This window comes from Vigna unguiculata, chromosome 10 (assembly GCF_037176805.1).
Source record: "Vigna unguiculata cultivar grain cowpea cultivar isolate G323 ecotype 2 chromosome 10, ASM3717680v1, whole genome shotgun sequence".
Classification (NCBI taxonomy): domain Eukaryota; kingdom Viridiplantae; phylum Streptophyta; class Magnoliopsida; order Fabales; family Fabaceae; genus Vigna; species Vigna unguiculata.
In genome coordinates, this window is record NC_140801.1 from 43,412,709 (window position 1) to 43,425,718 (window position 13,010).

Consider the following 13,010-nt stretch of genomic DNA (forward strand, 5'->3'; position numbering starts at 1 on the left):
CATGTATTCGGATAATTGAATTTAGTGTCAACTGCTTGTGTGATTAACAGACATAGATATGTTTTATACCATGTTGTAGGTTTTTGACATGATTTAAATATATGTATGAAGAATTCTTTTGTATACTAGCTTACCATGTTGTGTGTTTTGTGTCTTTTTGTATTGTTCGCCACTTCTTTTGCGATGATCACCTATTTGGTGGGATCTAGTGAAGTTGCAAGTTTAAAGGCACCTCTGGAGAATCAGAGGCCATCAGTTAGAATAGTGGAAGGTTTCAAGGAGCTGTAGTGTGTGGTTGGCTGGTGTATAAAGCTTTGTTGGTTTTTAGTTGGTATAAATGATATATTTTTATAGTCGTATCTTTTGTAAGACGATATCAATATACTTTATACACTCGATTCCTTCTTTTAAATATTATAATGAAACGTCCTATTCTATTAGTTTTAAAATGCTAAAATGGGAAGTTACACTTAACATGTTTAATTGTATATTGATACTCATTCATAATAAATCTTAGATATAGAATTGATTTTAGTTAGAATTGTTACACATAGATAAGGAATTGCTAGACATTTTCATTATTTAAACGTATTTTCACTTTTAGTTCTAAGATTTATTAAAAAACTTCAACAATAAATTTAAATAATTTGATTTTTAATTATATAATTTATTGATATTTTAAAAGTAATATATTCAAATAGGTTGCTCGTCAAACCTCGTTATTTAAGCTCAAACTCAATCTTTATAATAAAAAGGCCCATCTTTAATGGGATTTTGATGGTCTAATCTATTTGCACTCTCAAGGGCAAATACATTATTATATTATAAAATAATAATAATAAAAATTTATAGTAAAGAAAAATGTTTCGATATTAAAAGGATATATTGAGGACGAATTACAGAAGGGGCATGATAGTCACGGTTTTGAAATTTTTAAATTAAATGTAACATATATTAAAAATATTAAAATTTAATTAATCACTTTTTATTTTTCTTTTTAAAATAATTAAATTTAATGTTAATAAATAATAAAAAATAAAAAAATTATTAAAATACTTTTATTTTCTCTCTCATTTTTTTCTTTAATTTTTCATTTATTCTCATTTCATTCCTAAAAAAAAGATAATTTTTTTAGTCTTGATAGTGAAATATTAGTTTAATTATTTAAATTATTTTTTATATCATAAGTCTTTTGTATATTATCTTTTGTGAATATAAAAAAAAAAGTAATTTATTATGTGTTTTCTTAAAACCAATTTTTAGTTGTCATGAATTATGATAAAATATTTTTTTGGCTTAAACAATATTTTTAAAAAACAAAGGTATATTGTGAATTAAAATAAAAATAAATTTCTTTACCACAATATAGTTATTTTCCTTGAAAAGTAAATAATAAAAAATTTTAGTTTTGATTCAATTATTGATAAGTTAAAGAATGTGAAGGAACCAAACAACCCTTTATATATATTTTATGTAATTATTTTTATTGTATTATTAACATTAATTAAATATATAAATTTTGAGTATATTTTTTCCAAAATTATTCAAAATTATTAGTGAAGATTCACCACAAGATATATGATAGGAGTTTAGACGATTGAACATTTAAAATTAAGATATTTTAATGTTAAAAAATAATATATGAAAATATGAAAATGAGAAAAATTAATTAATATGTATTTTAAAATTTATTTGACTTATTGAAATTTATATTTATATTTATATTTCCTCAAAATGAAATACACTATTTAAACAAAATTACTTAATAAAAAACAAATAATTAAGATTTTGATAAGAAAGAGTGTACTTTGGGAACATTAAACACGTTGAACATGAATTAAGAGAGAAAATAAAAGACATGATAAAATAGAAAAATAAGTTTGTTAAATTATGTAATAAATTATATAAGCGTTTTATTAATTTAAAACAAAGACAAAAATAGGATGAAGATGATTATAAGAATGGGAATAAAGATAACAACATGAGAGATATATACATGCTCATCTTCATTTACATTTTCATACCTAATTTAAAAAATCAAATATTATTTTAGCAAGATGAACAAATTTATTTACCATCACAATATTGAAGGCTTAATTGTGTTAAATTATATTATCAAATCTAAGAAAAGCAAGCCCTTGCTTCATTTTACAAAAATAACTATAATTCTTTACTTTCACTCTTTTTTATTTTCATATAATAGTTAGTGTACATATGAAAAATAATTAAAAATTAAATGAAGAGTAACTATAATTGAAAAAAAATTCGATATATTATTGAACTTTAAAATCTGACTATTAAAAAGGGAAGAAAGTATTAAATAATTTTCCATTGTCCATCAATTATTATCTTAACATTGGCAATTTTACATAAATTACATAACATATTAATTAATTAATTAATTTTAGTTTCATTATTTAAAAATATATCATATGAAAGTACACATGAAAAATAATTTTAAATAGATAATTAAATTTAGCACCATTTACGCAATTTATGTAAAGTAATAATGACATTACAAATTAATATAAATATAAAAGATTATAGAACCTTAAAAAGAAGAGATGTACGAAAAGTAAAAGAAGCACAAACATTTATTTAATTATTGAGGTATAATACCATAGATTGCAAGAAAAGCAAAGTATAGAATTAAAGTGAATAACAAAAAAAAAAATTGAAGCTAAATCAGGGACACTTAGGTTTTCCTGACTTATTTTTCCAGTTGTTATAACATGGACATTCTTCCTTGTTACCGAATGTTCCTGATGGAACACATAAACACTTGTTGCAACACAAGTTACAGAAGTACAAGCAGTCTTCCCTACCACTAGCCTTTGAACAACGATAGTCACATGCTTTAGGACACTCTGAAATAATACATGTAACAAATTATGACAATGTATTTGAATTTAAATTAAAAAAGTATATAGAATACAAATTTTTAACAAACATAATTAAAATTATTCAACTTTTATAAAAAACTTAAAATTTAATTAAGCCTAATATATTTCAAATGTTGAACTAAAATTAATACCTTTAACAGTAAGAGATCCTTCACCACCACCCTAAACATGTTAAAGAAAAATAAATTAGATTTGAAGAAGGCGATTGAAACTGTGATATATACTTAGGCTTGTTCGAATGAATCTAATTAAATAAGAAGAAATGTAAATAATAAAAAAGTAAGGAAAAAAAATGTGTTGTTGAGAAGAGACTCACATAAACAAGTTGAGTTACAAAAGCCAAGACAAAGATGACAACAAATGCACACACAAACTTAGTCATGACTGTTATTTTCTCTATAATGTTTCTTGTTTTTTGGAATGGAACAAAGATTGAGTGTGTAAAAGCTTTGGAAGTGAAGGATTTATATATAGGTCAAAAAAATCGTTGAGTAATTCAATTTGATTTAAGAGTTATGATTTATTTCCATTTGAGAGTTATGAGTGTATGTAAGTGTTTATGAGTATTATTTGCAATAAATTGTATCTTTGATATATTAATAAATAATCGTAATTTATCTGTTTCATTTATAGTTTAGAATCATCTCATTTAAAGATGAATTTGACTTTATTGCAACAATTGAAACTCCCCTTAAAACAATTCCAAATAAATATTTTGATAAAAGACTTTGAAAGACTAAACAAATAATTTGGATTGACACCCAAATAAAAAATAAAAAGTAAAACAAATTATTTTTTTTAATTCAGAAACAATCACATATAATTGACCATATGTGTAGCATCCCATTTTAATAGTTTAATACTACTAAAATAAAACATTTATTAAGAATATTCAGAAGACACATAAACCAATGTTTATCATAGATTAGTATAGTCTTACAAGATAAGACTATAGTAATATCACTTATATGCATTCTATAGCTACTATACTAGGATCCTATTACTATATTATACCTAACATGATCTAAAGTCGCTCATCACTCAAACAACTAACTCCTCAACATCAAGAGGTGCCTATATTTCCATATGCTCACATGAATAAGGTGATTTCTGCAAAAGAAGAACATAATACATGCAAACAACAAAAATAAGAGGTAAGCTAGTTTATAAAAGAAACAATCATACAACAGTTAAACTTATCACATCATAAAATAAAATTTTTCAAATATTCTTAAAAATACTAAATTTAGTAGCACCCTAAGTGTGTATATATATATATATATATATATATATATATATATATATATATATATATATATATATATATATTTAAAGAAGTAATCACATATAATTGATCATTTGTAACACTCCGTTACCATGCTACTAAATTACGTAGGAAATGTTCTAATTAAGAAAAAAAACATCCTTTATTTCATCAAAATAAACTTTCCAATTTAAAGAATATCTAACGTCCCAACTTATTTGACTTATAAATTTCTAAGATAAAATTTTTCCAAATATATTAGAAATAAAAACATCCTTCCCAATGCAATCCCCAAGCTCCTCATTGTTGTACATCAAAATCAACACCATCTGTAACGTCACTCTACTCTCGTATAACACAAGTTATACGATCATCGCAGGTGGAAACCACAACCACAAACACGCAGAGGTGAGCTATCCAAATAAAACAATGCATAGCAATATAAATCAACATAGAACTCACCTACCATGATTACATAATATATGCATAACTTCCACCAAGATTAAAATCCATCACATGTTCCAAAATCACAACATGTAATTATTAAAATATTACCCCCAAGTAATGTCAAACAGTATGAAATTCTCTCATAACCAACCACTCTACCTTTTTTGCATAACAACGTCTCTTGGGAATGTTCTTTCCCCTGCTTTTCATAGACTACAAGCAACCTCAACAAATCTTTGGTAAAAGCACTCTTACAAGATCATGCCAAAGACTTATGGCCGAAAGAAACCCTTTTACCCTAACTCAACAAAGTCCTCTAGATAAAGGAATCTTCATGGTTTTACAGCTTTCAGAGAATTCATACTGTCTCATCACATATGTATACATATACATATACATATCATAACTCCTCACATGATCAAACATACCTCAACTCATCATTTAATTTCATCATATCATGACACATCATACCTTAATACACATATATGATCATACCAAACTCTACAAACACATTCCAAATAAGCATAATGCACAACCATAATTCTTACACCAAAATTTCAAAACAAAATTTATCATCACAAAACCAAAAATACTACAATAATGCGTGACATAGCTCTCAAACTACAGACCTCTAATCGATGATCCCTCCAGTCAAACCTAAGAATAGCATGTTAGGAACCAAATATCCAAATTTTAACTCAATCCAACGGTTAACGAATTAGGAAAGTCAATTTTACTAAAACTGTGCAGACTAAACAAACACATTCACCTAGAAGACGAAAAACAACATTTTATAATACTTCGTGACATATTTCTTAAACTACATACCTGTAATAGATGATCCCACCAGTCAAATTGAAGAACCACATGTTACCAATCAACTGTCAAAATTTTAGCTCAATCCAACGGTTAATGAATTGGGAAACTTAATTTTACTAAAAATGTGCAGACTAGAAAGAATGCAGTCGCCCAACGACCAATCCACTCATCCAACTACTACCAGACGGTTCCAGAATACGAAAAAACAACGTGAAACAACACAATTTTATGAATTTTAAGGCACCCAACTTTGGAAAAATACCACCGTTCACAATAATTTCAATTTCTTTCCTTGTTCGCCATCCAAATTGAACCTTACATGCTTCTGTAACATATAAGCAACCACTTAATCCATTTGCTAAATGAAAACTCCACTTAACTCATGGCTCTTAACAAAAGTTAACAAAATTATTCGTTGTTTGTACTCACATTGCACCATAAAATTCTGCACCTATCAATTTATCACCTAATTTCATCGCCATTGCCCACCAGTTTCTTTTATTATAAACAACATATGATTGAACGTACATCAAAGACCCATTCTACAATTTTTTTCAAGTTTTGGTGCCAACAGAAAATCTATTTTGTATCCTTAGAATAAGTTATCCACTGCACTCAACAAAACTTCATACTACCGATGCCAAAACTAAACCTAAAACCCTTAGTTTCTATTTCTTAAAACATTGAAGAAAACAAGATGCTAGCATCTTTATAAAACCAAAACATCACCTACCACTTTTCTTTTACTGTCCATAATATACTAACAAAATGCCAATTCATAATGCCCTATTATCAAAGAAAAATTAGATCGTAAAAAGAAAATCAACTCACCTACCCTTGAAATCTTATAAATATATATTACATTTTCACATAATAATAGAAAACCAGGTAGCAAAGCACCATCTTCAAAACCACAATTTTTCATTTAAAAGAAAACTATTCTGCAACCCAAATTCTTTTTCGAAACACCAAACCCATCGCACCAAGTTTATAACCAAATAGAATACAATTGCATGCTACGTAACAATATATATCTTAATATTTTATACCTATAACCCATTCCAACTATAGGAAAAAAACGTAACTTAAATATAGTATGGTATATATAAGGTTAAATCATTTCATTGTTGTAACGTCCCATTTAAATATTACGCGAAAATAAAGGGAACGTCACACAATAATAGTACTGTAGCGTAGTCCTGGGGTCCTTAACACAACCCCTACAACCTTGGGCACACCACGATGCCAACAGGAAACTAGATACAAGTCTACAAAAGAGAATAGAGTAGCAAAGCGTAAACAATACATGGGCCATAGCCCTAAGAAAACCATGAAGGAAATAAAATCCAGCTCCGATGGCTAAGCAGCGGAATCTCCACTTCCTTGCTGATCACGAGAACCTCGCCCATCTGCTCCCATCAATTACATTGATGATCATCGCAAGAAAGAAGAGCCACGTACAAGACAACCATACAATAAACAGGGTAAGCTAGAGCCAACAACATTTTCATCATATAGTCGAACATAATTTCACCATTCAATATCCATACAACAACCAAGCATGTTATGACTCTTCAATCAATACACTACGACTCGACTCGACTCATCCGGATACGTATAACTTAGTCGGATTCAGCGGATGCTTGCACTTGTGGTGGATACCTCTGCTCACCCCTGAGCTGCTCACCCCCGAGCTGTGTGTTACAAGTAATACAATGGATCAATTTTCCTCACCACAAGGTTAGCCCTTAATGAATTTCAAGCCTCCTGCTACTCTCACCACATGAGTCAATCCGCTCTAGGTGAGACTAACTGACTCCTTAGAGCGTCAAGATGCAACCTTACCTTGAATCCTTACCTAGTTATACAGATGGGACACCACCATGGACACCCACTAACAGGGGCCATGGAATTACGTCCCGACCACTGAAGCGCGACCCTGAAAGTCCCACCTAGAGACCCCAAGGTATTACGCACTAACACAGACAAAACATGGTCACACAGTCAAATAGTATTTGTCATGCAAGGATACATTCATCATGTCAACCTTTAAAACCAAACCCTTTCATGTTTCCAATTCCAACTCATTCCAATTCATCATAACCCATCCATGCACATGGGATTCAACTCATCTCGTTATCATGCCTCTTTAATAATAACCACCTCATTTAGTTCACATGCCAAGTCCATACCATACCCATCATCTACAATTCATGAATCATGCCAAGCATACATAATTTTCCATTATATACATGTTTCTCATCATAACGTTCATTCCCAAACCAATACTAATCATCCAAGAACATACAAGCATCCAAACAGCACACTGCCTCGCCCAACCCTTCGCTCAGGCTGAAGGGTCTCGCTCAGGCGAGACGAGCTCGCTCAGGCGAGCCCCCTTCGCCTAGGCGAGGGCTCGAAAGAGCATCCAGAAACCAACGCGGGATCTCGCTTAGGCGAGACCCCTCTCGCCTGGGCGACATGTTTGCTCGCTCAAAAATTTGAGCGGGTCACCTGGGCGACCTTTCGCGCAAACTGGTTTGGGCGACTCCCTGTTTGTCTTGCCTAGGCGATACTGGCTCGCTTGGGTGAGATTAACAGGTCTCGCCACTGTTTCACCTGCATCAGCTTTATTTCTGAACCCACAAATCATACAAGATATCCCACGCACCACAAAACAACGATTTTATCCATACAAACATCCAACAAGCTGAAAAACAGATCAAAGACAACTCAAAACAGATCAGAGACAACTCAAACTCGAAACCCTAACTTCCCGTACCTGGAGGAAGGTTTAACAGAAGCCTTGGCGGCACGATAGCGAGCACTGCTACCCTGGGAGCGGCGGCTAAAGAGTTGAAAATAGTGGATAAATAGAACAAAGGCCAGAATATTAAGAAACCCTAACTGTCAAAGACGAAGAAGGCCGATAGAAATCACACAACCTAAAAAGAAAGTACTTACGTGGCGTAGGAACAGCTTAAGCGAACTTGAAATGGTGAGGAGGTAAACCCTAGCAGAAGTGTGGCTGCGGCTCTTTAGGATTAGGGACAGTTTCTGAAATGAGAGAAATGTTAGGTTTAGGGCAGACTTGGGGACCTTATCTGTTGGGCCAGTCCTCAGGCCCACTTATAAGGGCAGCCCCTTTACTTTAGGACAGAAAGAATAAAAGGGTTTTTAATGGGCCTTACAATTGTTCCTCATTTTTTTATGGAAATCTTAAGTAGGACCTTTTTTTTTGTCTCAATCAAGTCATTATTTTGGGAAAATTGCTGCAATTAGGTCATTTTCATTAGTAGTACACTAGCAACGTTAATTATGTGTCACGTGTTAGCACGTGATTTTTTTGATCATTGCTAAAGAACACAAAACATACAAACAACAAATAAAAGAGGGTAAGCATGTCTATAAAAGGAATAATCATATAACAGTTAAACTTATTACATCATAAAATAACATATTTCAAACATTCATAAAAGTAACAAACGTACAATTCTAGACTCTCTAGACTCAATTATCTGAATCTATGCATTGTTAAGATTTTGCAGTGTTGTGGTATGTGGTTAGCCGATGTATAGAGCTTTGTTGATTTTTAATTGGTTTGTATAGATGATATATTTTTATAATCCTATCTTTTGGTAAGACTGCATTAATATACTTTATGGACTAGATTACTTATTTTGAATATTATAATGAAGTCTTATCTATTAGTTTTAAGTTGGTCAAATGGATGTTAGACTTAGCATGTTGTTTAATTGAGTATTGATACTCATTCATAACAAATTTTAATATGGAATTAATTTTAGTTGGAATTGTTACACCTAAATATGAAATTGATTTTATTTCGAATTGTTACACCTAGATACGGAATTGTTAGATGTTTTCGTATTTTCACTTTTATTTCTAAGATTTATTAAAAAAAAATTCAATAATAGATTTAAATAGGTTGATTTTTAATTATATTGTTTGTTGATGTTTTAAAAGTAATATATTCAAAGGTTGTTGGTCAAACCTAAAACATGTTTTAGACTCAAACTTAACCTTTATAGTATAAAGGCCCATCTTTAATGGGATTTTGATGGTCTCTAGTTGCACTCCTAAAGGGTAATAAACATTCATGTATTAAATTATAAAATAATAAAAGAAAACTATAGCAAAGAAACACGTTTCAATATCAAAAGGAAATATCCAAAGGCAAATTATAAAAGGGAAAAGATAGCCATGGTTCCTAAATTCTTTTAAATTAAATGTAACATATATTAAAAATATTGAAAATTAATGAAAATTTAATTAAGTATTTTTTACTTCTTTTTTTATAAAATATAACATTTAATATTAATAAATAATAAAATATAATAAAAAATAAAATAATTATTAAAATATTTTTTTCTCTCCCATTGTCTTGTTTTAATTTTTCATTTATTTTCTTCCATTCTTGAAAAAAAAAATTGTCTTATTAGATAATGAAAGATTAGATTAATAATTAACATTCTTTTTTTTATCTCATAAGTCTTTTGTATATTATTTTTAATGAATATAAAAAAGAAAGTATTGCATTATGTATTTTTTCAAAATCAATTTTTAATTGTAACCGATTATGATAAAATATTTTTTAGTCTTAAATAGTATTTTGAAAAAACAAAGGTATATTGCGAAATAAAATGGAAAATGATTTTTTTTACGACAATATAGTTATTTTCATTGAAAAATAAATAGTTGAAAATTTGAGTTTTGATTCAATTATTGATGAGCTAAAGTATCTCAAAGAACTAGACAACCCTCTACATATGTGTAATGTATTCATTTTTATTATATTACTGATATTAATTAAATATATAAATTTTAAGTATATTATTTTTTTCTCAAAATTATTATTGAAGATCCATCACGGGATATATAGTAAGAATTTACACAATTAACGCTTAAAATTAAGATATTTTTTTGTGAAAAAAATAATATATAAAAATATTAAAATTGAGTAAAAATAATTAATACGTATTTTAAAATCTATTTGATTTAATTAAATTTATACTTATATTTATATTTCCTCGAAATGAAATACACCATTTAAACAATATTACTTAAAACACAAATAATTAAGATTATGATAAGAAATAGTGTACTTTGGACATTAAACAAGTTAAACATGAGCTAATAGAGATAATAAAAACTTGTGTGACAATAGTAAAAAAAAGAGATTTTTCAAATAAAATGAAACTAAGGACATGATAAAATAGTGAAAATAAGTTTGTTAAATTATGTAGTAAATTATATAAGCGTTTTAGTAGTTTAAAACAAAGCCAAAAACGAGGATGAAGACAGTTATAAGAATGGAAATGAAGATGGAAACATAAGACATATACATACTCATGTTCGTTTACATTTTCATACCTAATTTTAAAAACCAAATAGTATTGGCTCATATTCTTTCCTTCTTGGCGAACTTTTCATCAAAATCATAATAAATTTGAACAAGGTGAACAAATTTATTTACCATCACAATATTACAGGCGAAATTGTGTTAAATTATTTTATGAAATCTAAGAAAAGCATTAGTTGCTTTATTTGACAAAAAAATAGCTATAATTCTTTACTTTCACTCTTTTAAATTTTCATATAATAGTTAGTGTACATATGAAAAACAAACAAAAATTAAATGAAGAGTAACTATAATTGAAAAAAAAAATGATATATTATTGAACTTTAAAATAGGACTATTAAAAAGGGAAGAAAATATTAAATAATTTTCCATTAATAATGATTTAGTCTCATGAATTACATTTTACATTTTATTATCTTAACATTGGCGTTTAAATTTTACATGAATTACATACCACATCAATTAATTAATTTCAGTTTCAGTATTTTAAAATATATCATACGAAAATACATAATAAAAATAATTTCAAATACATAATTAAATTTAGCACCATTTACACAATTTATGTAAACTAATAATAAAATTTACAAACTAATATAAATATAAAAGATTATAGAGTATTAAAAAGAAGAGATGTACGAAAAGTAAAAGAAGCATAAACATTTATTTAATTATTGAAGTATAATACCATACATCACAAGAAAAGTAAAGTATAGAATTAAAGTCGATAAGAAAAAAAAAATTGAAGCTAAATCAGGGACACTTAGGTTTTCCTGACTTATTTTTCCAGTTGTTATAACATGGACATTCTTCCTTATTACCGAATGTTCCTGAAGGAACACACAAACACTTGTCACAACACAAGTTACAAAAGTACAAGCAGTCTTCCCTACCACTAGCCTTTGAACAACGATAGTCACATGCTTTAGGACACTCTGAAATAATACATGTAACCAATTATGACAGTGTATTTGAATTTAAATTAAAAAAGTATATAGAATACAAATTTTTAACAAACATAATTAACAATTATTCAACTTTTATAAAAAACTTAAAATTTAATTAAGCCTAATATATTTCAAATGTTGAACTAAAATTAATACCTTTAACCGTAAGAGATCCTTCACCACCACCCTATACATGTTAAAGAAAAATAAATTAGATTTGAAGAAGGCAATTGAAATTGTGATATATACTTAGCGTCTTAAGCTTGTTCAAATGAATCTAATTAAATAAGAAGAAATGTAAATAATAAAGAAGTAAGGAAAAAAATGTGTTGTTGAGAAGAGACTCACATAAACAAGTTGAGTTACAAAAGCCAAGACAAATATGACAACAAATGCACACACAAACTTAGTCATGACTCTTATTTTCTCTATAATATTTCTTGTTTTTGGAATGGAACAAAGATTGAATGTGTAAAAGCTCTGGAAGTGAAGGATTTATATATAGATAAAAAAAATCGCTGAATAATTCAATTTGATTTAAGAGTTATGATTTATTTCCATTTCAGAGTTATGAGTGTATGTAAGTGTTTATGAGTATTATTTGCAATAAGTTGTATCTTTGATATATTAATAAATAATCGTAATTTATCCATTTCATTTATAGTTTAGAATCATCTCATTTAAAGATGAATTTGACTTTATTGGAACAACTGAAACTCCCCTTAAAACAATTCCAAATAAATATTTTGATAAAAGACTTTGAAAGACTAAACAAATAATTTTAATTGACACCCAAATAAAAAATAAAAAGTAAAACAAATTATTATTTTTAATTCAAAAACAATCACATATAATTGACCATATGTGTAACATCCCATTTTAATAGCTTAATACTACTAAAATAAAACATTTATTAAGAATATTCAGAAGACACATAAACCAATGTTTATCTTAAATTAGTATAGTCTTACAAGATAAGACTATAGTAATATCACTTATATACATTCTATAGCTACTATATTGGGATCCTATTACTATATTATACCTAACATGATCTAAAGTCGCTCATCAGTCAGACAACTAACTCCTCAACATCAAGAGTTGCATATATCTCCATCTGCTCACATGAATAAGTTGATTTTTGCAAAAGAAGAGCACAACACATGCAAACAACAAAAATAAGGGGTAAGCTAGTTTATAAAAGAAACAACCATACAACAATTAAACTTATCACATCATAAAATAACATA

General features: G+C 28.3%; 2 protein-coding genes across 2 annotated transcripts; both read right to left on the reverse strand.

The window, feature by feature from the left end:
* Positions 1-2,685: 2,685 nt before the first annotated feature.
* LOC114165686 (gibberellin-regulated protein 12-like) lies at positions 2,686-3,324 on the reverse strand. The gene is made up of 3 exons (XM_028050251.2): positions 3,220-3,324; positions 3,035-3,065; positions 2,686-2,867 (listed from the first exon to the last, which is right to left on the reverse strand). The coding sequence occupies exons 1-3, from the start codon at positions 3,283-3,285 to the stop codon at positions 2,686-2,688; spliced, it is 279 nt and encodes a 92-aa protein (XP_027906052.2). The 5' UTR covers positions 3,286-3,324.
* An 8,242-nt stretch (positions 3,325-11,566) lies between these two features.
* On the reverse strand, positions 11,567-12,203 carry LOC114165521 (peamaclein-like). The gene is made up of 3 exons (XM_028050124.2): positions 12,109-12,203; positions 11,917-11,947; positions 11,567-11,748 (listed from the first exon to the last, which is right to left on the reverse strand). Exons 1-3 carry the CDS (start codon positions 12,172-12,174, stop codon positions 11,567-11,569), a joined length of 279 nt encoding a protein of 92 aa, XP_027905925.1. The 5' UTR covers positions 12,175-12,203.
* Positions 12,204-13,010: the final 807 nt, after the last annotated feature.

What these genes read in the sequence shown, in the direction of transcription:
- LOC114165686 (XM_028050251.2), bottom strand. Translation starts at nt 3,285, where the DNA reads ATGACTAAGTTTGTGTGTGCATTTGTTGTCATCTTTGTCTTGGCTTTT. An exon ending in TTGTAACTCAACTTGTTTAT is followed by an intron (nt 3,066 to 3,219) that starts GTGAGTCTCTTC and finishes TAACATGTTTAG; the next exon opens with GGTGGTGGTGAAGGATCTCT. An exon ending in AGGATCTCTTACTGTTAAAG is followed by an intron (nt 2,868 to 3,034) that starts GTATTAATTTTA and finishes GTATTATTTCAG; the next exon opens with AGTGTCCTAAAGCATGTGAC.
- LOC114165521 (XM_028050124.2), bottom strand. Translation starts at nt 12,174, where the DNA reads ATGACTAAGTTTGTGTGTGCATTTGTTGTCATATTTGTCTTGGCTTTT. An exon ending in TTGTAACTCAACTTGTTTAT is followed by an intron (nt 11,948 to 12,108) that starts GTGAGTCTCTTC and finishes TAACATGTATAG; the next exon opens with GGTGGTGGTGAAGGATCTCT. An exon ending in AGGATCTCTTACGGTTAAAG is followed by an intron (nt 11,749 to 11,916) that starts GTATTAATTTTA and finishes GTATTATTTCAG; the next exon opens with AGTGTCCTAAAGCATGTGAC.